Source organism: Scyliorhinus torazame, chromosome 21, assembly GCF_047496885.1.
Source record: "Scyliorhinus torazame isolate Kashiwa2021f chromosome 21, sScyTor2.1, whole genome shotgun sequence".
NCBI classification, from domain to species: Eukaryota; Metazoa; Chordata; class Chondrichthyes; order Carcharhiniformes; family Scyliorhinidae; genus Scyliorhinus; species Scyliorhinus torazame.
Genome location: NC_092727.1, coordinates 61,623,633 through 61,648,374, shown reverse-complemented (window position 1 = coordinate 61,648,374; position 24,742 = coordinate 61,623,633). Strand labels below are relative to the sequence as shown.

At 50.3% G+C, this 24,742-nt stretch overlaps 1 protein-coding gene across 3 annotated transcripts in view; it reads left to right on the top strand.

Moving 5' to 3' along the window:
- Window positions 1-24,742, top strand: part of acad8 (acyl-CoA dehydrogenase family, member 8) — a 181,238-nt gene that overhangs the window by 16,734 nt on the left and 139,762 nt on the right. For all 3 annotated transcript variants that reach the window (XM_072486865.1, XM_072486863.1, XM_072486864.1), the window contains exon 2: window positions 5,853-5,953. In XM_072486865.1, coding sequence (XP_072342966.1) covers window positions 5,853-5,953 — 101 coding nt within the window. The remainder of the gene's footprint in view (window positions 1-5,852; window positions 5,954-24,742) is intronic.

Genomic DNA, 24,742 nt, shown 5'->3' with positions numbered 1-24,742 from the left:
GAGGGGGGAGGGGGGGAAGAGAGTAATGAGGGGGGGAAGAGAGTAATGAGGGGGGGAAGAGAGTAATGAGGGGGGGAGGAGGAGTAATGAGGGGGAGGGGGAGGAGAGTAATGAGGGGGGAGGGGGGAAGAGAGTAATGAGGGGGGAAGAGAGTAATGAGGGGGAGGGGGGAAGAGAGTAATGAGGGGGGAAAGAGAGTAATGAGGGGGCAAGAGAGTAATGAGGGGGCAAGAGAGTAATGAGGGGGGAAGAGAGTAATGAGGGGGGAAGAGAGTAATGAGGGGGGAAGAGAGTAATGAGGGGGGAAGAGAGTAATGGAGGGGGGAAGAGAGTAATGAGGGGGGAAGAGAGTAATGAGGGGGGAAGAGAGTAATGAGGGGGGAAGAGAGTAATGAGGGGGAAGAGAGTAATGAGGGGGGAAGAGAGTAATGAGGGGGGAAGAGAGTAATGAGGGGGGAAGAGAGTAATGAGGGGGGAAGAGAGTAATGAGGGGGGAAGAGAGTAATGAGGGGGGAAGAGAGTAATGAGGGGGGAAGAGAGTAATGAGGGGGGAAGAGAGTAATGAGGGGGGAAGAGAGTAATGAGGGGGGAAGAGAGTAATGAGGGGGGAAGAGAGTAATGAGGGGGGGAGGGGGGAAGAGAGTAATGAGGGGGGGAGGGGGGAAGAGAGTAATGAGGGGGGGAAAGAGAGTAATGAGGGGGGAGGGGGGAAGAGAGTAATGAGGGGGGGAGGGGGGAAGAGAGTAATGTGGGGGGGAAGAGAGTAATGAGGGGGGAGGGGGGAAGAGAGTAATGAGGGGGGGAGGGGGGAATAGAGTAATGAGGGGGGAGGGGGGAAGAGAGTAATGAGGGGGTGGAGGGGGGAAGAGAGTAATGGGGGGGGAGGGGGGAAGAGAGTAATGAGGGGGGAAGAGAGTAATGAGGGGGGGAGGGGGAAAGAGTAATGAGGGGGAGGGGGAAGAGAGTAATGAGGGGGGAGGGGGGAAGAGAGTAATGAGGGGGGGAGGGGGGAAGAGAGTAATGAGGGGGGAAGAGAGTAATGAGGGGGAAGAGTAATGAGGGGGGGGAGGGGGGAAGAGAGTAATGAGGGGGGGGAGGGGGGAAGAGAGTAATGAGGGGGGAGGGGGAAGAGAGTAATGAGGGGGGGAGGGGGGAAGAGAGTAATGGGGGGGGGAAGGGGGGAAGAGAGTAATGAGGGGCGAGGGGGAAGAGAGTAATGAGGGGGGAGGGGGGAAGAGAGTAATGAGGGGGGGAGGGGGGTAGAGAGTAATGAGGGGGGAGGGGGGAAGAGAGTAATGAGGGGGGAAGAGAGTAATGGGGGGGGAGAGGGGAAGAGAGTAATGAGGGGGGGAGAGGGGAAGAGAGTAATGAGGGGGGAGGGGGGAAGAGAGTAATGAGGGGGGAGGGGGGAAGAGAGTAATGAGGGGGGAGGGGGAAGAGAGTAATGAGGGGGGAGGGGGGAAGAGAGTAATGAGGGGGGAAGAGAGTAATGAGGGGGGAAGAGAGTAATGAGGGGGGAAGAGAGTAATGAGGGGGGAAGAGAGTTAATGAGGGGGAAGAGAGTAATGAGGGGGGAAGAGAGTAATGAGGGGGGAAGAGAGTAATGAGGGGGGAAGAGAGTAATGAGGGGGGAAGAGAGTAATGAGGGGGGAAGAGAGTAATGAGGGGGGAAGAGAGTAATGAGGGGGGGAAGAGAGTAATGAGGGGGGAAGAGAGTAATGAGGGGGGAAGAGAGTAATGAGGGGGGAAGAGAGTAATGAGGGGGGAAGAGAGTAATGAGGGGGGAAGAGAGTAATGAGGGGGGAAGAGAGTAATGAGGGGGGAAGAGAGTAATGAGGGGGGAAAGAGAGTAATGAGGGGGGAAGAGAGTAATGAGGGGGGAAGAGAGTAATGAGGGGGGAAGAGAGTAATGAGGGGGGAAGAGAGTAATGAGGGGGAAGAGAGTAATGAGGGGGAAGAGAGTAATGATGGGGGAAGAGAGTAATGAGGGGGGGAGGGTGGAAGAGAGAAATGAGGGGGGGAGGGGGGGAAGAGAGTAATGAGGGTGGAGGGGGGAAGAGAGTAATGAGGGGGGGAAGGGGGGAAGAGAGTTGGGGAGGGGGAGGGGGAAGAGAGTAATGAGGGTGGGAGGGGGGAGAGGGGGAGGGGGAACCAGAGGGGAGGGGGGAGGGAAGAGTGGGGAGGGGGGAAGAGAGTAATGAGGGGGGAGGGGGAAGAGAGTAATGAGGGGGAGGGGGGAAGAGAGTAATGAGGGGGGAGGGGGAAGAGTAATGAGGGGGGAGGGGGGAAGAGAGTAATGGGGGGAGGGGGGGGAAGAGACTAATGAGGGGGAGGGGGAAGAGAGTAATGAGGGGGGAGGGGGAAGAGAGTAATGAGGGGGAGGGGGAAGAGAGTAATGAGGGGGAGGGGGAAGAGTAATGAGGGGGGATTGGGAAGAGTAATGAGGGGGGAGGGGGAAGAGTAATGAGGGTGGAGGGGGGAAGAGAGTAATGGGGGGAGGGGGGGAAGAGAGTAATGAGGGGGGAAGAGAGTAATGAGAGGGGAAGAGAATAATGAGGGGGGAGAGGGGGGAAGAGAGTAGTGAGGGGGGAAGAGAGTAATGAGGGGGGAGGGGGAAGAGTAATGAGGGTGGAGGGAGGAAGAGAGTAATGGGGGGGAGGGGGGGAAGAGAGTAATGTGGGGGGAGGGGGGAAGAGAGTAATGAGAGGGGAAGAGAGTAATGAGGGTGGAGGGGGAAGAGAGTAATGAGGGGGGAGAGGGGGAAAGAGAGTAGTGAGGGGGGAAGAGAGTAATGAGGGGGAGGGGGGCAGAGAGTAATGAGGGGGGAGGGGGTATCTGGGAGGGGGAAATGGGGGTTGGGGGGAAATGTGGGCTGGGGGGGTTGGAGTAGCTGGGGTGGGGTGGGGGATTGGGGAATGGAGGCTGGGGGGGGAAATGGGGGCTGGAAGCAGGAATGGGGGCTGGAGGTGGAAATGGGAGTTAGAGGGGGAATGGGCATCTGGGGGAAATGGGTTGGGGCTAATTGTGGGCTGGAGGGGCTTATGGGGAGAAATGGCTGCTGGGGCAGGGGAATGGTGGCTGGTGGGGGTGGGGTTGAATGGGGGAGGGCGCGAATGGGGGGAAATGGGGGTCTGGGTGGGGAATGGGCATCTGGGGGGAATGGGCATCTGGGGGGAAATATGGGGCTGGGGAAATGGGATATGGAGGGGAAACGGTGGTTGGGGGGGAATGGGGACTTGGGTGGGGGAATGGGGGAGGGGGGAAATGGGATCTGGGGGTTGGGGGGTCAAATGTTGGTTGGGTGAAATGGGATCTGAGAGGGGGAAATGGGGATGGGGTGAAATGGGATCTGGGGGGTATGCGGGTCCTGGGGGGAAATGGGATCTGGCAGGTGAATGGTGGCTGGAGGGAGCGGAAATGGGAGCTGGGGAATGGGGGCTGGGGGTGAAATGGGATCTGGGTGGGGGAAATGGGGTGTGGGGGGAAGCGGGCCAAATGAGGGCTGGGGGTTGAATGGGGTTGGGTGGAAATGGGGCCGGGGGAGAAATGGGAGCTGGATCAGGGGGAGAAATGCGGGCTGGCTGGAGGGCAAATGGGGGCTGGCCGAGGTAGGGGGGAATGGGGTGGGATATGGGGCTGAGGGGGGAAATGGGGGTTGGGGAAATGGGATCTCGGACGTGGCTTGGGCTGGCGGAATGGGAGCTGGGGTGGGGGATTGGGGGGGTAATGGGGGCTGGAGGCGGGAATGGGGGCTGGAGGCGGGAATGGGGGCTGGAGGCGGGAATGGGGGCTAGTGGGAAAATGGGGTCTGGGTGGGGGAAATGGGGTGTGGGGCAAATGGGGCTGGGGGGGAAGCGGGCCAAATGGGGCCTGGGGGGGAAATGGGATCTAGGATGTGGCTTGGGGTGGCGGAATGGGGGCTGGGGTGGGGGATTGGGGGGAAATGGGGGCTGGAGGGGGAATGGGGGCTAGGGGAGAATGGGATCTGGGGGGGAAATGGGTTGGGGGCCAAATGGGGGGTGAATGGGGGTAGGGTGGAAATGGGGTCGGGGAAGAAATGGGGGCTGGATCGGGGGGAGAAATGGGGGCTGGCTGGAGGGCAAATGGGGGCTGGCCGGGGTAGGGGGAAATGGGGGCTGGCATTGGGGGGCGAAATGGGGAACAGGGTGGGGTATGGGGCTTGTGGGGGGAAATGGGATCCGAGAGGGGGAAATGGGGGTTGGGGGGGAAATGGGATCTAGGACGTGGCTTGGGGTGGCGGAATGGGGGCTGGGGTGGCGGAACGGGGGGTGGGGGGAATGGGGGCTAGGGGGATAATGGGCATCTGGGGGGAAATGGGTTGGGGGCTGAATGTGGGCTGGAGGGGCTTGGGGGGTGGGGGGGAAATGTGGGCTGTGGGAGAAAATGGGGTCTGGGGCGGGGGAATGGGAGCTGGAGGGGAAATGGGGGTGGGGCTGAATGGGGGCTGGGGGAGGGGTGAATTGGTGCTGGGGAAATGGGGGCTAGGGGAGAAATGGGGTCGGGGGAGCAATGGGGGCTGGCTGGGGGGGGGGATGGGGGCTGGCTGGAGGGCAAATGGGGGCTGGCCGGGGTAGGAGGAAATGTGGGCTGGCAGTGGGGGGTAAATGGGGAATGGGGTAGGATATGTGGCTGGGGGGGGGAAATGGTGTCCAAGAGGGGGAAATGGGGGTTGGGGGGGGGGAAATGGGATCTAGGACGTGGCTTGGGGTGGCGGAATGGGGGCTGGGGTGGGGGATTGGGGGGAAATGGGGGCTGGAGGCGGGAATGGGGGCTGGAGGGGGGAATGGGGGCTAGGGGGAAAATGGCCATCTGGGGGGGAATGGGATCTGGGGGGGAAATGGGTTGGGGGCTAAATGTGGACTGGAGGTGCTTGGGGGGGGGGGGGGGGGGAATGTGGGCTGTGGGAGAAAATGGGGGCGGGGGAATGGGAGCTGGAGGGGGTAGTGGGGGCTGGGGGAGGGGGCGAATTGAGGCTGGGGAAATGGGGGCTGGGGGGGAATGGGCATCTGTGGGGGAATGGGGGCTTGGGGGGGATATGGGGCTGGGGGGAAATATGGGGCTACGGGCAAATGAGGGTTGGGGGAAATCATGGGATCTGGAGGGGGAAATAGGGGTTTGGGGGAAATGGGAGCTGGGGGAATAAGGGGAGGGGGAAATTGGGACTGGGGCAGGGGAATGGAGGCTGGGGGGACAAATGGGGGCTGGGGGGCAAATGGGGGCTGGGAGGTAGAAATGGGTGCTGGGTGTAGGGAACTGGAGGTGGGGAAATGGGGTCTGGGGGTGGTTGGAGGGAAATTGGGGCTGGGGCCTGCGGATGGTGATGGCGGGGGGGGGGAGGGAGAGAGAATGGGGGCTGGGACCTGTGGGGTAATATCAGCTGGACTGGGAGAGGAGTGAGGTCGGTCCTCAATCGGCCAATAAAATGGTGCCAGGAGTGAGACTGTTCCATTGTGGGAAGAGACTTAAGAAGATTTCTCTTAGAAAATGGAAGGTTAATGGGAGATTTAGAGGGCATGGTCAATATGCATGTCTTGATAAGAGTAAATAAGGAGGAACTGTAGATGCAGCAGAGTTGGTTATCAGGAGACTTTAAGATAATTAACAATAGAGTCAGAGGAAACTTTCATGAAGTGAGTTGTTGTGGTCGCTGTTTATTATTAACTTTCAATGGGGATTGGGTAAATACGTCAAATGTTTGTGGGCGATGGGCCAGAGTAGGACTGATTGCATAAGTCTATAAGAAGGGTTCACACAAGCCAGATGGGCTGAATGGCTTCCTGCTATAAGATAGTGTGTCACAATGTTGCCATATCCACATTTTTCTCTTGCAGCCTCCACTGGGCTCTCAGATGACCAGAAAGGATTCCAGAAAGTGGCCTTCAGTTTTGCTTTGAATGAAATGGCTCCACACATGGCAGAGTGGGATCAGAAGGTAAAGTGACAATTTCACTGACATAACCACTTACCAGAGTTTGAATACTGCAGAAAAACCAATAAATGAGTCTCCTGCTTGATTTAACTTTACACATCCACCACTCTTGAAGATTCGATCAACTGGTTGACCATTAAGATAATTTGGGGTCCCAGTGCCAGGCTATATCGATTCTGCAAAGTGGTCCCACGACTGCTGAATCAGATCGGAACTCTTGACACATCCAGTTGCCATTTCTGACAACTGAGCAAGTCGTGATTCCTCAACTCCAATGACATCCTCAGCATTGATGACATGAATGAAGCATTTTTCTTCATTCTTTCATGAGATGTGAGCATCACTGGCAAGGCCACCGTTTGTTTCCCAAGAACTGCATGTCTTGCTAGGACATAAGAGTCAACTACATTACCGTGTATTGGAATCGCAAGTAGGGCCGGCCAGAGCAGGTAAGGACAGCAGATTTCCTTCCCTAAAGGACAACAGTGTACCCAGATAGGCTATTTACAACGATCGAGGAACAATTGAACGCTGTTAATGTATGTGCATCCACAACCTCCCCTGGCAACGCCTTCCAGGCACTTACCACCCTCTGAGTAAAAAAACCTGCTTTGCACATCTCCTTGCCCTGCGAACCTTAAATCTATGCCCCCTGGTGACTGACCCCTCCACCTTGGCAGAGTGCCTGCCCATCCACATTATCCATGGCCTTCATAATCTTGTAGACCTCTCAACCTCCGTTTTTCTAATGAAAACAGTCCAAGTCTATTCGGCCTCTGCGCATAGCTAACACCCTCCAGACCAGGCAACATCCTGCTGAACCTCCTCTGCGCCCACTCCAAAGCCTCCACATCCTCCTGGTTGTGTGGTGACCAGAATTGTGTGCAATATTCCAATGCGGACTTAACAAGATTCTATACAACTGTAGCATGACTTACCAGTTTTTATACTCGATGCCTCGTCCAATGAAAGCAATCAAGTCTGCTTTCTTGACTACCTTCTCCACATGTATTGCCACGTTCAAAGATCTGTGGACCTGCACGCCCAAATCTTTCTGATTTTATCTATTCCAAATAGTTTTGTCATTTACAGTTTATTTCCCCTCTATGTTAGACCTAGCAAAATGCATACATCACATTTGTCTGGATTAAACTCCATTTGCCATTTCTCCGACCAAGTCTCCAATCTATCTATGTCTGCTGTATCCTCTGACAATCCTCAACACTATCTGCCACTCCACCAACCTTGGTGTCATGGCAAATTTACTAATCAGACCAGCTACATTTTCCTCCAAATCGTTTATGTATACTACAAACAACAGAGGCCCCAGTACAGATCCCTGTGGGACACCACTAGTCCAAGCTAGCATTCAGAAAAACACCTTTGTACTGCTATCCTTTGCCTTCTGTGACCGAGTCAGTTCTGTATCCATCTTACCACCTCACCTCTGATCCCGTGAGACTTCACCTTTTGTACCAGTCTGCCATGAGGCACCTTGTCAAAGGCTTTACTGATGTCCATGTAAACAACATCCACCGCCCTCCCCATATCAATCTTTGTCACCCCCTCAAAAAACTCAATCAAGTTAGTGAGGCATGACCGCCCCTTCACAAAACTATGCTGTCTATCACTAATGAGTCCATTTGTTTCCAAATGGGTATAAATCCTGTCCCTGAGAATTCTCTCCAATAATTTACCTACTACCGACGTGAGGCTCACCGGCCTATAGTTCATAAGATATAGGAGCAAATTAGGCAATTCGGCCCATCGGGTCTGCTCCGCCCGCTGAGATGTTCCTCACCTGCTACTTACAATGTTACAGACCAAGAGCTGGATTGCGAAATCAGCAAGAGCATCGCCTCCCAAGAACACATGATCTCGGAGCGGGAGTAGGCAACTTAGTCTCCTGGGTCTAACACCCTCAATGTGATCATGGCTGATCTCATCCTGGCCTCAACTCTACCGTCCTGCCAGATCTCCATAACCCATCAACTCATTACCAATCAAAAATCTGTCTAACTCCTCCTTAAATTTGCTCACTGTCCCTGCACCCACCTCACTCTGGGGTAGCAAATTCCACAGATTCACAATCCTTTGGGAGAAGTAGTTTTTCCTCAGATCGGTTAAATTTGCTAACTCTTACTCTAAGATTATGATAATAATCTTTATTGTCACAAGTAGGCTTACATTAGCACTGCAATGAAGTTATTGTGAATATCCCCTAGTCGCCACATTCCAGCGCCTGTTCGGGTACACACAGAGAAAATTCAGAATGTCCAATTCACTTAACAGCACGCCTTTCGGGACTTTTGGGAGGAAACCGGAGGAAACCTAAGCAGACATGGAGAACATGCAGACTCTGCACAGACAGTGATCCAAGCTGGGAATCAAACCTCGGACCCTGGCGCTGTGGCAAAGATTAGTGGGAGACTAGAGGACTGGGAAATCTTTAGGGGGCAACAGAAAGCTACTAAAAAAGCTATAAAGAAGAAAAAGATAGATTAAGAGAGTAAACTTGCTCAGAATATAAAAACAGATAGTAAAAGTTTCTACAAATATATAAAACAAAAAAGAGTGGTTAAGGTAAATATTGGTCCTTTAGAGGATGAGAAGGGAGATCTAAAAATGGGTGATGAGGAAATGGCTGAGGAACTGAACAGGTTTTTTGGGTCGGTCTTCACAGTGGAAGACACAAATAACATGCCAGTGAATGATGGAAATGAGGCAATGACAGGTGAGGACCTTGAGATGATTGTTATCACTAAGGAGGTAGTGATGGGCAAGCTAATGGGACTAAAGGTAGACAAGTCTCCTGGCCGTGATGGAATGCATCCCAGAGTGCTAAAAGAGATGGCTAGGGAAATTGCAAATGAACCAGTGATAATTTACCAAAATTCACTAGACTCTGGGGTGGTCCCGGAGGATTGGAAATTAGCAAATGTGACACCACTGTTTAAAAAAAGGAGGTAGGCAGAAAGCGGGTAAGTATAGGCCAGTGAGCTTAACTTCGGGAGTAGGGAAGATGCTGGAATCTATCATCAAGGAAGAAATAGCGAGGCATCTGGATGGAAATTGTCCCATTGGGCAGACGGAGCATAGGTTCATAAAGGGCAGATCGTGCCTAACTAATTTAGTGGAATTTTTTGAGGACATTACCAGTGCTGTAGATAACGGGGAGGCAATGGATGTGGTATATCTGGATTTCCAGAAAGCCTATGACAAGGTGCCACACAAAATAAAGATACATGGCATTAAGGGTAAAGTAGTAGCATGGATAGAGGATTGGTTAATTAATAGAAAGCAAAGAGGAGATTAATGGGTGTTTCTCTGGTTGGCAATCAGTAGCTAGTGGTGTCCCTCAGGGATCAGTGTTGCGCCCACAATTGTTCACAATTTACATAGATGATTTGGAGTTGGGGACCAAGGGCAATGTGTCCAAGTTTGCAGACGACACTAAGATGAGTGGTAAAGCAAAAAGTGCAAAGTATACCGGAAGCCTGCAGAGGGATTTACATAGGTTAAGTGAATGGGCTAGGGTCTGGCAGATGGAATACAATGTTGACAAATGTGAGGTTACCCATTTTGGTAGGAATAACAGCAAAAGGGATTATTATTTAAATGATAAAATATTAAAACATGCTGCTGTGCAGAGAAACCTGGGTGTGCTAGTGCATGAGTTGAAAAAGTTGGTTTACAGGTGATTAAGAAGGCAAATGGAATTTTGTCCTTCATTGCTAGAGGGATGGAGTTTACGACTAGGGAGGTTATGCTGCAATTGTATAAGGTGTTAGTGAGGCCACACCTGGAGTACTGTCCCATCTATTTTCGTATCATCTGCAAATTTGCTATCCCTGTATCCAAGTCATTAATAAAGATTGTAAATAGCTGGGGTTCAAGGACCGTACCCTGTGGCACCCCGCTAGTTACATCTTGCCATCCAGAAAAAGACCAACTTACCCCGACTCGCTGTCTCCTGTCCATCAGCCAGTCTTCTATCCAAGCTAATAAATTACCCCTAATCCAATGTGATCACACCTTGTTAATTAACCTGTCTGTACGAAACGTCTTCCGGAAGTCCAGATAGACTACATCTACAGGATCCCCATTATCCACTTTGCTTGTTACATCGTCGAAGAACTCAAGCAAATTAGTCAAATTTGATTTGCCCTTCATAAAACCATGATGACTCTGATGGATAGCGCTTTGGCTTTCCAAATGTCTTGATATTATGTCCTTGATAATTGATTCTAACAATTTTCCAACAACAGATGTTAAACTGTTCTGTAATTTCCCACATTCTGCCTCCCTCCCTTTTTGAATAAGGGCATTACGTTAGCATTTTTTCAATCCACTGGAACCTTTCCTGTGTCCATAGAATTTTGGAATATCATAAACAATGGATCCACTATCTCTGCTGCCACTTCCTTTAACACCCTAGGATGTAGGCTAGCAGGCCCTGGGGACTTGTCTGCCCTCTATCCAAAGATTTTGTTGAGTACCGTTTCCCTATTGATGCTGATAGCTCCAAGTTCCACCCTTTCTATTACCTCTGAATTGCACGTTGCTGTCGGAATGGTACTAGTGTCCTCCACTGTGAAAACTGAGGTAAAGTATTGATTTAGCATCTCTGCTATTTTTGTGTTCCCATTATTAACTCACTAGTTTCATCTTCTCGGGCCAAAATTCACTTTAGTGATTCTCTTCTCTTTTGTGCACCTGAAGAAGCTTTTGCTATACTTTTTGATATTCTGTGCTATTTTTTTTTCGTAATTTACCTTTGCTCTTTTTATTACTTTTTAAAAAAAATATTCCTTTGCTTATGTTTGAACGTTTCACATTCTTCAAGTGTGCCACTGGTCTTAGCAATATGATATAACTTAGTTTTTGTCTTTATAATGTCCTTGACCTCCTTGTTTAGCCATGGATGTTTTTTTACCCCACTTCCCATGTTTCTTCCTCACTGGGATATATTTTAGTTGTGAGGAATTGAGTATTTCCTTAAACAACCCACTGCTCATCAGCTGTCCTACGTTTTAGCCTTTCTGCTCAGTCTATACGGGCCAAATCTAACCTCAATCCTATGTAATCTCCTTTGTTTAATTCCAGAACACTAGTGTGGGACTCCAGTTTCTCGCCCCAAAACTGAATCTTGAATTCTACCATATTATGGTCACTACTCCCTAGTGGATCCTTAACTATGAGGTCATTAATTGATCCCTCCTCATTACAAAATACCAAATCAAGAGTAGCCTCCTCCCTGGTTGGATCCCCAACATACTGTTTCAAGAAACAATCTCTAATGCATTCAATGAACTCTGCCTCCAGGCTACCCATGCCAATTTGATTCCTCCAGTCTACGTGCATATTAAAATCACCCATTATTATTGCCGGACCTGGGCAGCACGATAGCGCAGTGGATTAGCCCTACAGCCTCACGGAGCCGAGGTCCCAGGTTCGATCCCAGCCCCGGGGCACTCTCCGTGTGGAGTTTGCACATTTTCCCCGTGTTTGCGTGGTTCTCGCCGCCACAACCCAAAAGATGTACAGGGTAGGTGAATTGGCCATGCTAAATTGCCCCTTAATGGGTACTCTAAATTTCTTTTTAAAAAAATTATTGCCGGACCTTTCTTGCAAACCCCCAGTATTTCCTGGCTTATACTGTGCCCCACTGCAGAACTACTGTTTAGGGATCTATAGATTACTCCTACCAAGGACTTCTTCCCTTTGTTATTCCTTATTTCTACCCAGTCATTCGACAACTTGATCTCCAGTGCTTTTGTCATAGAATCATGGAATCATAGAATTTACAGTGCAGTAGGAGGCCATTCAGCCCATTGAGTCTGCACCAGCCCTCGGAAAGAGCATCCTACCCAAGCCTACGCCTCCATTCTATCCCAGCAACCTCACCTAACTTTTGTTGGACACTAAGGGTAATTTAACATGGCCAATCCACCTAACCTGCACAACTTTGGACTGTGGGAGGAAACCGGAGGAAACCCACGCAGATACGGGGAGAACGTGCAGACTCGCACAGACGGTGACCCAAGCCGGGAATGGAACCTGGAGCTGTGAAGCAACTGTGCTAACCACTGTGCTACCGTGCTGCCCCTCATTTCTCATTACTCCTTTCCTCACTAGCAGGGCTCCGCCACCCCATCTTTCCGAAATACTGTGTACCCTTGGATATTCAATTGCCGGACCATTCGCACATTAGTGTTTAACTGCCTACCCTTTACGAATCCCGTCTGGTCCTCGTGAATCACCCCCGGGACACAGTCCTCAATCCTCGTGGCCAACATTTTTACCAGCAGCTTAGCATCTACATTAAGGAGTGAGATCGGTCTATACGACCCACATTGCAGTGGGTCCTTATCCCGTTTCAAGATCAAAGAGATCGTCGCCTCCGACATTGTCGGGGACAGGGACCCCCCCTCCCTTGCTTCATTGAAGGTCCTTACCAGCAACGGGGCTAACAGGTCTACATACTTCCTGTAAAACTCCACCGGGAACCCATCCGGCCCCGGGGCCTTCCCTGCCTGCATACTCCCCAGTCCTTTAACCAGCTCCTCCACCCCAATTGGCGCCCCCAAACCAGCCACCTCCTGCTCCTCCACCCTTGGGAACCTCAATTGGTCCAAGAATCGCCGCATCCCCTCTTTTCCCCCTGGGGGCTGGGACCTATACAGCTCCTTGTAAAAGGCCTTAAAAACCTCATTCACTTTCCCCGCACTCCGCACCGTAGTTCCCCTGCCATCTTTAACTCCGCCTATTTCCCTCGCTGCCATCCTCTTACGGAGCTGATGTGCCAGCATCCGACTCGCCTTCTCCCCATATTCATATATCGCCCCCTGTGCCTTCCTCCACTGTGCCTCTGCCTTCCCTGTGGTCAACAGGTCGAACTCCGTCTGGAGACTTTGTCTCTCCCTGAGTAGTCCCTCATCAGGAGCCTCTGCATACCTCCTGTCCACCCTTAAAATCTCCCCCACTAACCTCTCCCTTTCCCTACCCTCTCTCTTCACTTTCACCATACGAGCCCTGATGGAGATTAGCTCTCCCCTGACCACCGCCTTCAGCGCCTCCCATACTACTCCCACCTGCACCTCCCCGTTGTCGTTGGCCTCCAGATACCTTTCAATACACCCCCGCACACTTCCTCGTCTGCCAGCAGTCCCACATCCTACCTCCACAGCTGGCATTGGTCCCTCTCCTCCCCCAGCTCTAACTCCACCCAATGCGGGGCATGGTCTGAAATGGCTATGGCCGAATACTCCGTTCCCTCCACTTTCGGGATCAATGCCCTGCCCAGAACAAAAAAATCTATCTGGGAGTAGGCCTTATGTACGTGGGAGAAAAAAGAAAATTCTATGGCCAAAGGCCTGGCAAATCTCCACGGATTTACTCCCCCCATCTGGTCCATGAACCCCCTAAGCACCTTGGCCGCCGCCGGCCTCTTCCCCGTCCGAGATCTGGAGCGATCTAGTGCTGGGTCCAGCACCGTGGTAAAATCCCCACCCATTATCAAGCTCCCTACCTCCACGTCTGGAATACGCCCCAACATCCGTTTAGAGCTTGGATTAGTACGTGGAATTATGATGTTGTTGCTGTTACAGAAAATTGGTTGAAAGAGGGACAGGATTGTCAACTAAACATTCCAGGATTTAGATGTTTCAGGCAGGATAGAGGGGGATGCAAAAGGGGTGGGAGAGTTGTATTATTGGCTAAGAAGAATATCACAGCTGTGCTGAGGGAGGACAGCTTGGAGAGTTCAGGCGGTGAGGCAATATGGGTAGAGCTCAGGAATAGGAAGGGTGATGTCACAATGTTGGGGGTTTACTACAGACCTCCTAACAGCCAATGGGAGATACAGGAGCAGATATGCAGACTGATCTTGAAAAGATTCATAAACAATAGGGTTTTGTGGTGGGTGATTTTAACTTTCCCTATATTGACTGGGACACACTTACTGCTAGAAGCGTGGATGGAGCAGAATTTGTAAGGAGCGTCCAGGAGGGTTTCTTGAAACAATATGTAAATAGCCCAACTCTGGAAGGGGCCATATTAGACCTGGTGCTGGGAAATGAGCCCGGCCAGGTGATCGAAGTTTCAGTAGGAGATCATTTTGGGAACAGTGATCATAATTCTGTAAGTTTTAAGCTGCTTATGGATAAGGACAAGAGTGGTCCTCAGGTGAAGGTGTTAGACTGGGGGAAGGCTAATTACAACAGCATTAGGCAGGATCTGGAGAGTGTTGACTGGGTGAGGCTGTATGAGGGAAAATTTACATCCTGCATATGGGAGGCTTTCAACATAGAACATAGAAAATACAGCACAGAACAGGCCCTTCGGCCCACGATGTTGTGCCGAACCTTTGTCCTAGATTAATCATAGATTATCATTGAATTTACAGTGCAGAAGGAGGCCATTCGGCCCTTTGAGTCTGCACCGGCTCTTGGAAAGAGCACCATACCCAAACTCAACACCTCCACCCAACACCAAGGGCAATTTGGACATTAAGGGCAATTTATCATTGGCCAATTCACCTAACCCGCACATCTTTGGACTGTGGGAGGAAACCGGAGCACCCGGAGGAAACCCACGCAGACACGGGGAGGACGTGCAGACTCCGCACAGACAATGACCCAAGCCGGAATCGAACCCGGGACCATGGAGCTGTGAAGCAATTGCGCTATCCACAATGCTACCGTGCCGCCCTTAAGAACAAATAAATCTACACTATATCATTTTACCGTCATCCATGTACCTATCCAATAGCTGCTTGAAGGTCCCTAATGTTTCCGACTCAACTACTTCCACAGGCAGTGCATTCCATGCCCCCACTACTCTCTGGGTAAAGAACCTACCTCTGATATCCCTCCTATATCTTCCACCTTTCACCTTAAATTTATGTCCCCTTGTAATGGTGTGTTCCACCCGGGGAAAAAGTCTCTGACTGTCTACTCTATCTATTCCCCTGATCATCTTATAAACCTCTATCAAGTCGCCCCTCATCCTTCTCCGCTCTAATGAGAAAAGGCCTAGCACCCTCAACCTTTCCTCGTAAGACCTACTCTCCATTCCAGGCAACATCCTGGTAAATCTTCTTTGCACCTTTTCCAGAGCTTCCACATCCTTCCTAAAATGAGGCGACCAGAACTGTACACAGTACTCCAAATGTGGCCGTACCAAAGTTTTGTACAGCTGCATCATCACCTCAATGCTCTTAAATTCAATCCCTCTGTTAATGAACGCGAGCACACCATAGGCCTTCTTCACAGCTCTATCCACTTGAGTGGCAACTTTCAAAGATGTATGAACATAGACCCCAAGATCTCTCTGCTCCTCCACATTGCCAAGAACTCTACCGTTAACCCTATATTCCGCATTCATATTTGTCCTTCCAAAATGGACAACCTCACACTTTTCAGGGTTAAACTCCATCTGCCACTTCTCAGCCCAGCTCTGCATCCTATCTATGTCTCTTTGCAGCCGACAACAGCCCTCCTTACTATCCACAACTCCACCAATCTTCGTATCGTCTGCAAATTTACTGACCCACCCTTCAACTCCCTCAAACCCTTCAAATGTCAGTTGATTAGAATTCAGGACCAGCATGTACCTGTGAGGACGAAAGATAAGGGTGGCAAGTATGGGGAACTCTGGATAACGACGGTTTTAATGAACCTTGTCAAAAAGGAAGCATTCGTAAGGTCTAAAAGGCTTTGAACAGATGAAGCCCTTGAAGAATATAAAGAATGTAGGAAGGAACTTCAGGTAGGAGTTAGGAAGGCTAAAAGGGGTCATGAAATGTCATTGGAAAACAGGATTAAGGAAAATCCGAAGGTGTTTTATACATATGTAAAGAGCAAGAGGGTAGCCAGAGAAAGGGTTGGTCCATTCAGGGATATTGGAAAGAGTCTATGTATGGAACCAGAGGAAATGGGAGAGATATTAAATGAATACTTTACCCCAGTATGAGGAGTGTAGGGTAGAGTGTGTAGATATTCTGAGTCATGTTGATATTAATAAAGAGGTGTTGGGCATTAAAGTAGATAAGTAAAAAGCATTAAAGTAGATAAGTCCCCAGGGCCTGATGGGATCAACCCAAGAATACTGAGGGAGGCAAGGGATGAAATTGCTGGGGCCTTGACGGTAATCTTTATATCCTCATTGTCTACAGATGAAGTTCCAATGACTGGAGTGTAGCAAATGTTGTTCCGTCGTTTAAGAAGGGCAGCAGGGATAATCCATGAAATTATAGGCCGTGAGCCTTACGTCAGTGGTAGGGAAATTATTGGAAAAGATTCTTAGTGGCAGGATTTACTCACATTTGGAAACAAATGGCCTTATTAGTGATGGTCAGCAAGGGGAGGTTGTGCCTCACTAATTTGATTGCGTTTTTCGAGGAAGTGACAAAGATGTAGATGAGGGAAAGGCAGTAGATATTGTATAAATGGACTCCGTAAAGCCTTTGACAAGGTACTTCATGGTAAACTGGTACAAAAGGTGTAGTCACATGGCATCAGAGGAGAGCTGGCAAGTTTGATACAGAACTGGCTTGGGCACAGTCGTCAGTAGTAGAAGTAGAAGGGTGCTTTTCTGAATGGAAGGCTGTGACTAACGGCGCTCTACTGGGATCAGCTCTGGGGCCTTTGTTGTCAGTAGTGTGTACAAATGATTTGGAGGAAAATGTAGGTGGTCTGATTCGTATGTTCGCAGACGAGACCAAAATTGGAGTTGCGGATAGTGAAGAGGATTGTTAGAGGATACAGCAAGATAGAAAGTGGTTAGAGTCTTGGGCGGAGAAATGGCAGATGGACTTTAATCCGAACAAGTGTGAGGTAATGCATTTTGGAAGGTCCAATGCATGTACGAATTACACAATAAATGGTAGAATTCTTGCGAGTATTGACAGGCAGAGAGATTCATAGAATTGTTTTCATAGAGTTTACAGTGCAGAAAGGCTATTCGGCCCATTGAATCTGCACCGGCCCTTACAAAGAGCACCCTACTCAAGCCCATGTCTCTACCCTATCCCCGTAACCCAGTAACCCCCACTTAACCTTCTAAGGGTAATTTAGCATGGCCAATCTACCTAATTCGCACATCTTTGGACTATGGGAGGAAACCGGAGCACCCAGAGGAAACCCATGCAGACATGGGGAGAACATGCAGACTCTGCACAGACAGTGACCCAAGCTGGGATTCGAACCTGGGACTCTGGAGCTGTGAAGCAACTGTGCTAATCACTATGCTACCATGCTGCCCCAGATCTGGGCGTGCATGTGCACCGATCACTGAAAGTGGCAACGCATGTGTATAAGGTGGTCAAGAAGGCATACAGCAGGCTTGCCTTCTTCAGTCGGGGCATTTAATATAAAAATTGGCAAGTCATGTTGCACCTGTACAGGACCCTGGTTAGGCCTCATTTGGATAATTGTGTACAATTCTGGTCACCACACTACCATAAGGATGTGAATACTTTGAAAGGGGTAGAGAAACAGTTGTCTAGGATTTTGCCTGGTATGGAGGGCATTAGCTATGAGGAGAGGTTAGATAAACTCTATCTGTTCTCACTGGAACGACGGAGGTTGAGAGGCGACCTGATAGTGGTCTACAAGATTATGGGTGGCATAGACAGAGTGGATAGTCAGATGCTCTTTCTTAGGGTAGGGGAATCAAGAGGACATAGGTTTAAAGTGCGTGGGGAAAAGTTTAGAACAGATGTGCGAGGCAAGTTTTTTTTTTTTTTTTACCCAGGGAGGTAAATATATGGAAAGCGCTGCTAGGGGAGGTGGTGGGAGCAGTACGATAGCAACCTTTAAGGGGCATCTGCACAAAATATAATGATTATGGTAGGAATGGAAGGATACGGACTCCGTAAATGCATACGGTTTTAGTTTAGGAATGTACCATGGTCGGCACAGTCGTGGAGTGGCGAAGGACGAGTTACTGTGCTGTCTTGTTCTTTGATGTCTGGGCAGAACTAGCAAAACAACGAGCTGGGTGCTTTTTGGAGCTGGGTGGGTTGGTTATCTGAAGTTCAAAGGGGGGTGGGGACGATGGAGGGTTGTTGGATAGGTGGTTGAGAGGATTGGGGTGGGGGTGATGGAGTACTGTAGCCACCTGGGTTGGCCACTTCCCTACTTAAAATGGAGAACCGCAAAGGCTGAAGGGAAAGACTAGCAAATACAGAAAATCATGTATATTGAAACCTGCAAAACAACCAGACAGCACTGAAACCAGCAGCCATCTGCATAGTAATGCAGCAGCAATCTACATAGTAATGTGCAATTCCCAGGTACAATGGCAACAGTTAAGGTAAATAAAGCCAAGCCAGACTCCTCGGCGCCAGCAGGAGCCATGACAAAGGAAGGCCAACGAACATTTAGGGACCGCCTTGCGATCAGGGAACCGCTCCAGCATTGGAGAAATCGATCCAAGTGATCGGAAAGCAGTCCAATCACTTGGAACCAGATACGGGGTCCGCCCCGAAGGGCGGGAAGCCCCTGGGGACTATGAATGTAAAGCCCCCAAGTTCAAATCACCTTCTTTGGCAGGGTCACTCAGCAACTTGAACCAACCCTTGACAGTGACCTGCCTCGCTGCCGCCAACCAAGTAAGTCTCAAGTCAACGCTCGCTACGAGATAGGCGCTCCTAGCTACCAGTCCATACCAGCTTTTGAATCCTGCAGACTCAGGACCTGAACGAAAGGCCATTTGTTCCCCTGACCTGGTGGGCCAGTCCGAAGCTAAGTATAGGCCTTTTAGTGATAGAAATAGCCTAGAAAGTAGAGTTTATGCATGAGTAGTGATTTACTGTGTATAATAAATGTGTTTTGATTTGAATCTTACTAATTGGTGTGTTGTGTTATTGATCATTACTTGAACTTGAACCTCGTGGCGGTATCATAAAGATACCTGGCGACTCCAGAGCAAAGGTTAAACAAACAGAGCAAATTGCAATTTAAGAGCCAACCAAAAGTTAGCAACATATTACTGGTGACATCCTGACGGGACCCGATCTAGAAGTGGCTTAACCACTCCGGGAGAACCCAAAATTTGAATTAGAAGTCCATATTGGGAACAGGAAAACCACAAGTGTTCAAGCAGTTCTGATCAATCCTCATAATTCGGAAGTGTGTTAATGCATGCGTAACTAACAGGGCTATAAGGTAAACTGATAGATTTTTGTTGCGAAAAAACTGTCTGGCGTTTGTATTCCGGAAAATAGCGAAAGCCGTACCCGTAATTACAGCACCGCCTTAGTACCCCTCGTTCCAAATTTTAAGAGAAGTATTTAGAGAGGAAAGATGGCAATGCAGGCAATGCAACGCCTGATGAACCCTGAGGAATTCGTGGTCGCAGTGACCAGCAGCAGAGTAGGACAGTGTCCCGTTTGGGAAGCGGAAATCAGAAAGTACCTCAAAGGGAAAGGATGGCCCCTTTGGAGCGAATTCTGTGAAAATGAGGAAACGGGTCCCGGGATTGTAGGACATACTTGGTGGGAGAACCTGAGCGAAATCCATAAGAAAAGCTTTGGAAAAGCAATGGCAATCGTGTCCTGTTTGGCACAATTGCGAGGCACAGAGGAGGTTGTTTGGACACTCCGTAAAGAGATAGAAGGAGTACATCGAATGAGTAAGGTCGATGTGAGTGAGATAGAGAAAGAAAACGTAGAATTAAGAAGGAAGTTAACAGCAAAGGACGGAGAGGTGGATGATGCCAAGTGGGCACACCAGTCTTGTCTGGTGCATTTAAGCAGCTTCCAGACACAGTACGAAAAGGCCTATCAGGACACGCAACGTGCAGTCCTGGTAAATGAGGAAACAGAGAAACAGGTAGAGGCATTGCAAAGGCAGTGTAGTGACCTGAAAGCAGCATTACGAGCACTCCATGCTACCATCACGGAGCACAGACAGAGCTCACTAGATCACGCAAAGTGCTGGAAGCAGATTGCAGAACTGCAGTCTGTACTTTCAGTTCAGAATGGATTCCAGAGCACCTTTGGATCCCAGTTAGATGCAGAAGACGGCCCGGATTGGGAAGAATTAAATGAGACCGTGCATAGATATGTTCAGGGAACATGGAACATGTGCGCAAGGAAAGTCCCAGAAGAGAAAAGCGCCCCAACCCCCCCACAGAGCAGATAGTTCAGGCACCAATGAATCCAGTAACCACCCACCGCACAGTCACATCGGAAGGAGACACGGAATTCCTGTACACGACCCCCTTAACCGTGACCCAATTACGGGACGCGTGCGAGAAAATCACACCGTTCCTCCCCACCTCAGACCCCCACCACTTCTTTGCTAGAGTAAAGCAGCAGGCGACCATGTATGGCCTGGACGAGCGTGAGCACGTGAAGCTCACAGTTTTGAGTTTAGAACCTTCGGTCGTAGCAGCCCTACCCGACCCACAGAATGTAGGAGGAGGCACCCTTGCAGAGATACACGCAGCGATCCTAGATGCGATCGGCTACAACAGAGGTGACCCAGTAGAAGGCCTGAATAAGTGCAGGCAGAAAAAGAAGGAACACCCCACAGCATTTGCTGGACGCCTGTGGATCCAGTTCACAGCAGTTTTCGGTAGTTTAGAACGCGCCCATTTGTCCAAAGACAGTATGGCAAAATGGACCCGCACCCTTATCTCCCATGCCACAGAGGCAGGACAAAAAGCCTGTACGAATTATGACCCCTCAGAGGAAGCCCACAATGAGAAATGGGTTTTAAAAAGATTGTCCCGCACCTGGGAGCAGTCTGTACAAAACAAGCCCGCAGTTAGGAAACCCGAGGAACAGCAGGCAGAAGCAGACATCCAAGCGGTGAAAACGCACCAGAGCCCCGCATGGGTGAACAAAGGCAGGAGCAGCCCCCCACAAAAGCTACAGGAGTGTTACAACTGTGGACACTTAGGTCACTTTGCACGAGAATGCAATGCCCCACGAAAGCCACAGAGAGCCCAGCAGGCAGGCACTCTGAATAAGAATAGGACAGAGCCCATCCATAGTGTAGGCACCCATTCAGACCAGACGGACCTGAACGGAAGGAACTGACTGTGTTCGGGCTCCCCCAGTTATGTCTGCGACACCCTTTGGGATAGGTCCAGCCGACCAGTAGTTGCAGCAAAGATACGGGGACAGCCCATCGAATTTCTCTGGGACACAGGAGGGTTCCGCACCACAATTAATTCCTCCACCATATTCCAGAAAGACACGTGGCCCACTACAGCCACAATCACCCTCAGCGGCTTCACAGGCCACTCACAGCAGGGACACATCACCGCCCCTGTACCCATTCAAATCGGCAACATCACCACCAAGCACCCCATAGTCTTAGTCGACCTGCCCCCCCCCACAGCAGAACACATTTTGGGCATCGATTTTATGAATTCCCACAACCTGTCCTTTGATCCAGTCAACCAATGTGTCTGGAGAATGGCAAAATCCGCAAGAGCCCCTGCAACGCTTACAATGGGAGAATATGCAAACAAGATTAGCGCAGTCGGCGAATTCTGGTTTGACCCGACCACGATTAGCACAGACAAGCAGGTTAGGGCAGTTCTGCAGAAGCACAGGACAGCATTCGCGATCCACAAACACGACCGTGGCCGGATGACTGGTCCCGTTCAAATCACAGGACCTGACCCTAGACCCCAAAAGCAATACGGATTTCCCCAAGAGGCAGAGGCAGAGGTAGAAATTGCAAAAGTTATCGACAGCTGATGAGAGCAGGGCGTACTCCGATCAGTAGCCTCCACTAATAATGCCCCGATTTGGCCAGTGAGAAAGCCCGATGGATCATGGCGACTGACCATCGATTACCGGGAACTCAACAAAGTCACCCCCGCAGCATCACCCACGGTAGCCACAAGTCCCGAGACCATGCTCAAACAGGGACTCAACTCACAATACTTTACGGTTTTGGACATCAGTAATGGATTCTGGTCCATTCCATTGGCAAAAGCGTGCCAATACAAATTTGCCTTCACTTTTAAAAGTCAGCAGTACACGTGGACATGCCTTCCACAAGGATTCCACAACTCCTCCATTTTCCACCGACAGCTGGCAAATGGTTTGTCAAAATTCTCTCGCCCCGAATGTCTGGTCCAGTATGTGGACGACCTATTACTGCAGACAGACACCAAGGCAGAGCACATCGAGCTTCTGTCCGAACTCCTGACACTCCTACAGAAAATTGGTTGCAAAGTAAACCCCAAAAAGGCCCAGATTTTGGAAAACAAAGTGATATATTTGGGTACAATTATCACGCACGGTAAACATGAGATCGAGCACAAAAGAATTGACTCGATTGCCAAATTGCCCCTTCCCCAGAATGTTTCATCCCTCCGGTCGTTTTTAGGACTGGTTGGCTACTGCCGAAACCACATTGACGGTTTCGCCAGCAAGGCAGCACCCCTCTCGGAACTCCTAAAGAAAGGAGCCCCTTGGGAATGGCTTCCGCAGCATACGGATGCTGTGGATGCTTTGAAAAGAGCCCTCATTGCAGCCCCCGCACTACAAGTTCCAGACCCGCTTTCCCCCTACGCTATAGAGATAGCTAGCACAGACCGCACCCTTTTGGCCGTGCTCCTCCAGGAATGGCACGAACAGCTAAGACCCGAGACGTACGCCTCCAGACTTTTAGATCCTGTGGAGCAGGGATTTTCGGCCTGTGAAAGGCACCCTTTTACAGGGACGGGACATCACTGCTAAACGGACCAAGACCCACACTTTCTTAGCCGATAACCTCCAGTACTCAGGCACCCCCCATGAATGTGAAATCATCTCACCGCACCATAACACAGGCTCCTTTAATGCAAACCCCCCCCCCCCCCCCCCCAGAAATATAGGTAGTCCACCCCAGAGCCCCCAGCCCACAGACACGTGCGCACCTTTAAGGCTTTATGTGGATGGTTCTTCCACAGTATTAGAAGGGAAGCGCATTACAGGATGCGGCATACATGTCGAGGATGCGCAGGGACGCGCCCTAGAAGAAATCTCACTAAAACTACCAGGACACTTAAGCGCGCAGGCGGCAGAACTAGCAGCCGTGGCGTACATTGTAGATCACCCAGATTCCTTCCCCAGCCCAGCAGACATATATTCGGACAGCCTCTATGTCTGCAATAGCCTTACAGAATGGAAGTCCGTGGATGTGGTTGGCGTGTTGGGGGAGGGTTGGGATACGTTGGCTGTGGGCGGGGTGTGGTTTGCTGCGTCGAGCAAGATGTGATGTGCGTGGTTGGACTGTGGGCCATATGCCTTAAGCTGGTTAATATGGAACGGAAAGACTGCGTGGTTCCATATTAACCAGCTTAAGGCATATGGGCCACAGTCCAACCACGCACATCACATCTTGCTCGACGCAGCAGACCACACCCCGCCCACAGCCAACGTATCCCAACCCTCCCCCAACACGCCAACCACATCCACGGACTCGCCCTCGACTCCACCCCCGACCTCTAGTCTCCGCCCCGGAACGCCCACAGACAGCAGCGACAGCGACTGGGACAATAGCCACAGCACGCCTCCCGACTATCCCCAGGCAACAGGACCCACACCCAGCGAATCTGACCACTATTTGAGTGATCCCTTCCTCATCACATTCCTCAACAAACCCCACCAAAGACCACCGCCCTACGATGACCCCGATTCCGTCCCCACAGAACTAGATGCCACCTTTTGGCACCGAGATAACTCATACAGGCTCGTCCGGAACGACGAGATGGACCCCAAATCGCACCATGCAGCCCTATCAGCCCTTATACATTCGAGAGTATGGCATCCGGGAGAAGATGACGACTTTGAGTCTGACTCCCAAAGCGAGAACCCCTTTGCGACCCTGTTCGCAACTGATAACAGGTGTCCAGATGATGTTTTAAAAAGGAACCGCTTGGGAGAAACGGTGTCCTTTCTGATGGAACCTGCAGCATGTTTAATGTTGTTTGTAGTGGTATTGTTTTTTAAAAATATATATTTTATTAAAGTTTTTCGATCAAAAAGAATTTTCCATTTTTACAACTTTGGAACAAAATGTACATTGACCGTTATTCAAACAATATATTAAACTAACAACAAGTGCAGAAAAAGAACAAGAAAAAATAAATAATACTGAAAAAATAAATATAAACAACTAGGATGGAAAAAAAAAAGAAAAGAACCCCCCCCCCCCCAAACACCGAATACACCCCCCCCCCCCCCCCCCCCCCCCCCCCCCGGTTGCTGCTGCTGTCTTTCCTGTTTTCCCTTATCGCTCTGCGAGATAGTCAAGGAACGGTTGCCACCGCCTGGTGAACCCTTGAGCCGAACCTCTTAGTGCGTATTTTATTCGCTCCAATTTTATAAACCCTGCCATGTCGTTTATCCAGGCCTCCACGCCCGGGGGTTTGGCTTCTTTCCACATAAGTAGAATCCTTCGCCGGGCTACTAGGGACGCAAAGGCCAAAACATCGGCCTCTCTCGCCTCCTGCACTCCCGGCTCTTCTGCAACCCCAAATATAGCTAACCCCCAGCTCGGTTCGACCCGGACCCCCACCACCTTTGGGATCACTCTTGCCACACCCACCCAGAACCCATGCAATACCGGACATGACCAAAACATGAGTGTGGTTCGCCGGGCTTCCCGCGCACCTCCCGCACCTATCCTCCACTCCAAAAAATCTACTTAGCCTTGCTCCAGTCATATGCGCCCTGTGTAGAACCTTGAATTGGATCAGGCTAAGCCTGGCACACGAGGACGAGGAATTTACCCTACTTAGGGCATCTGCCCACAGCCCCTCCTCAATCTCCTCCCC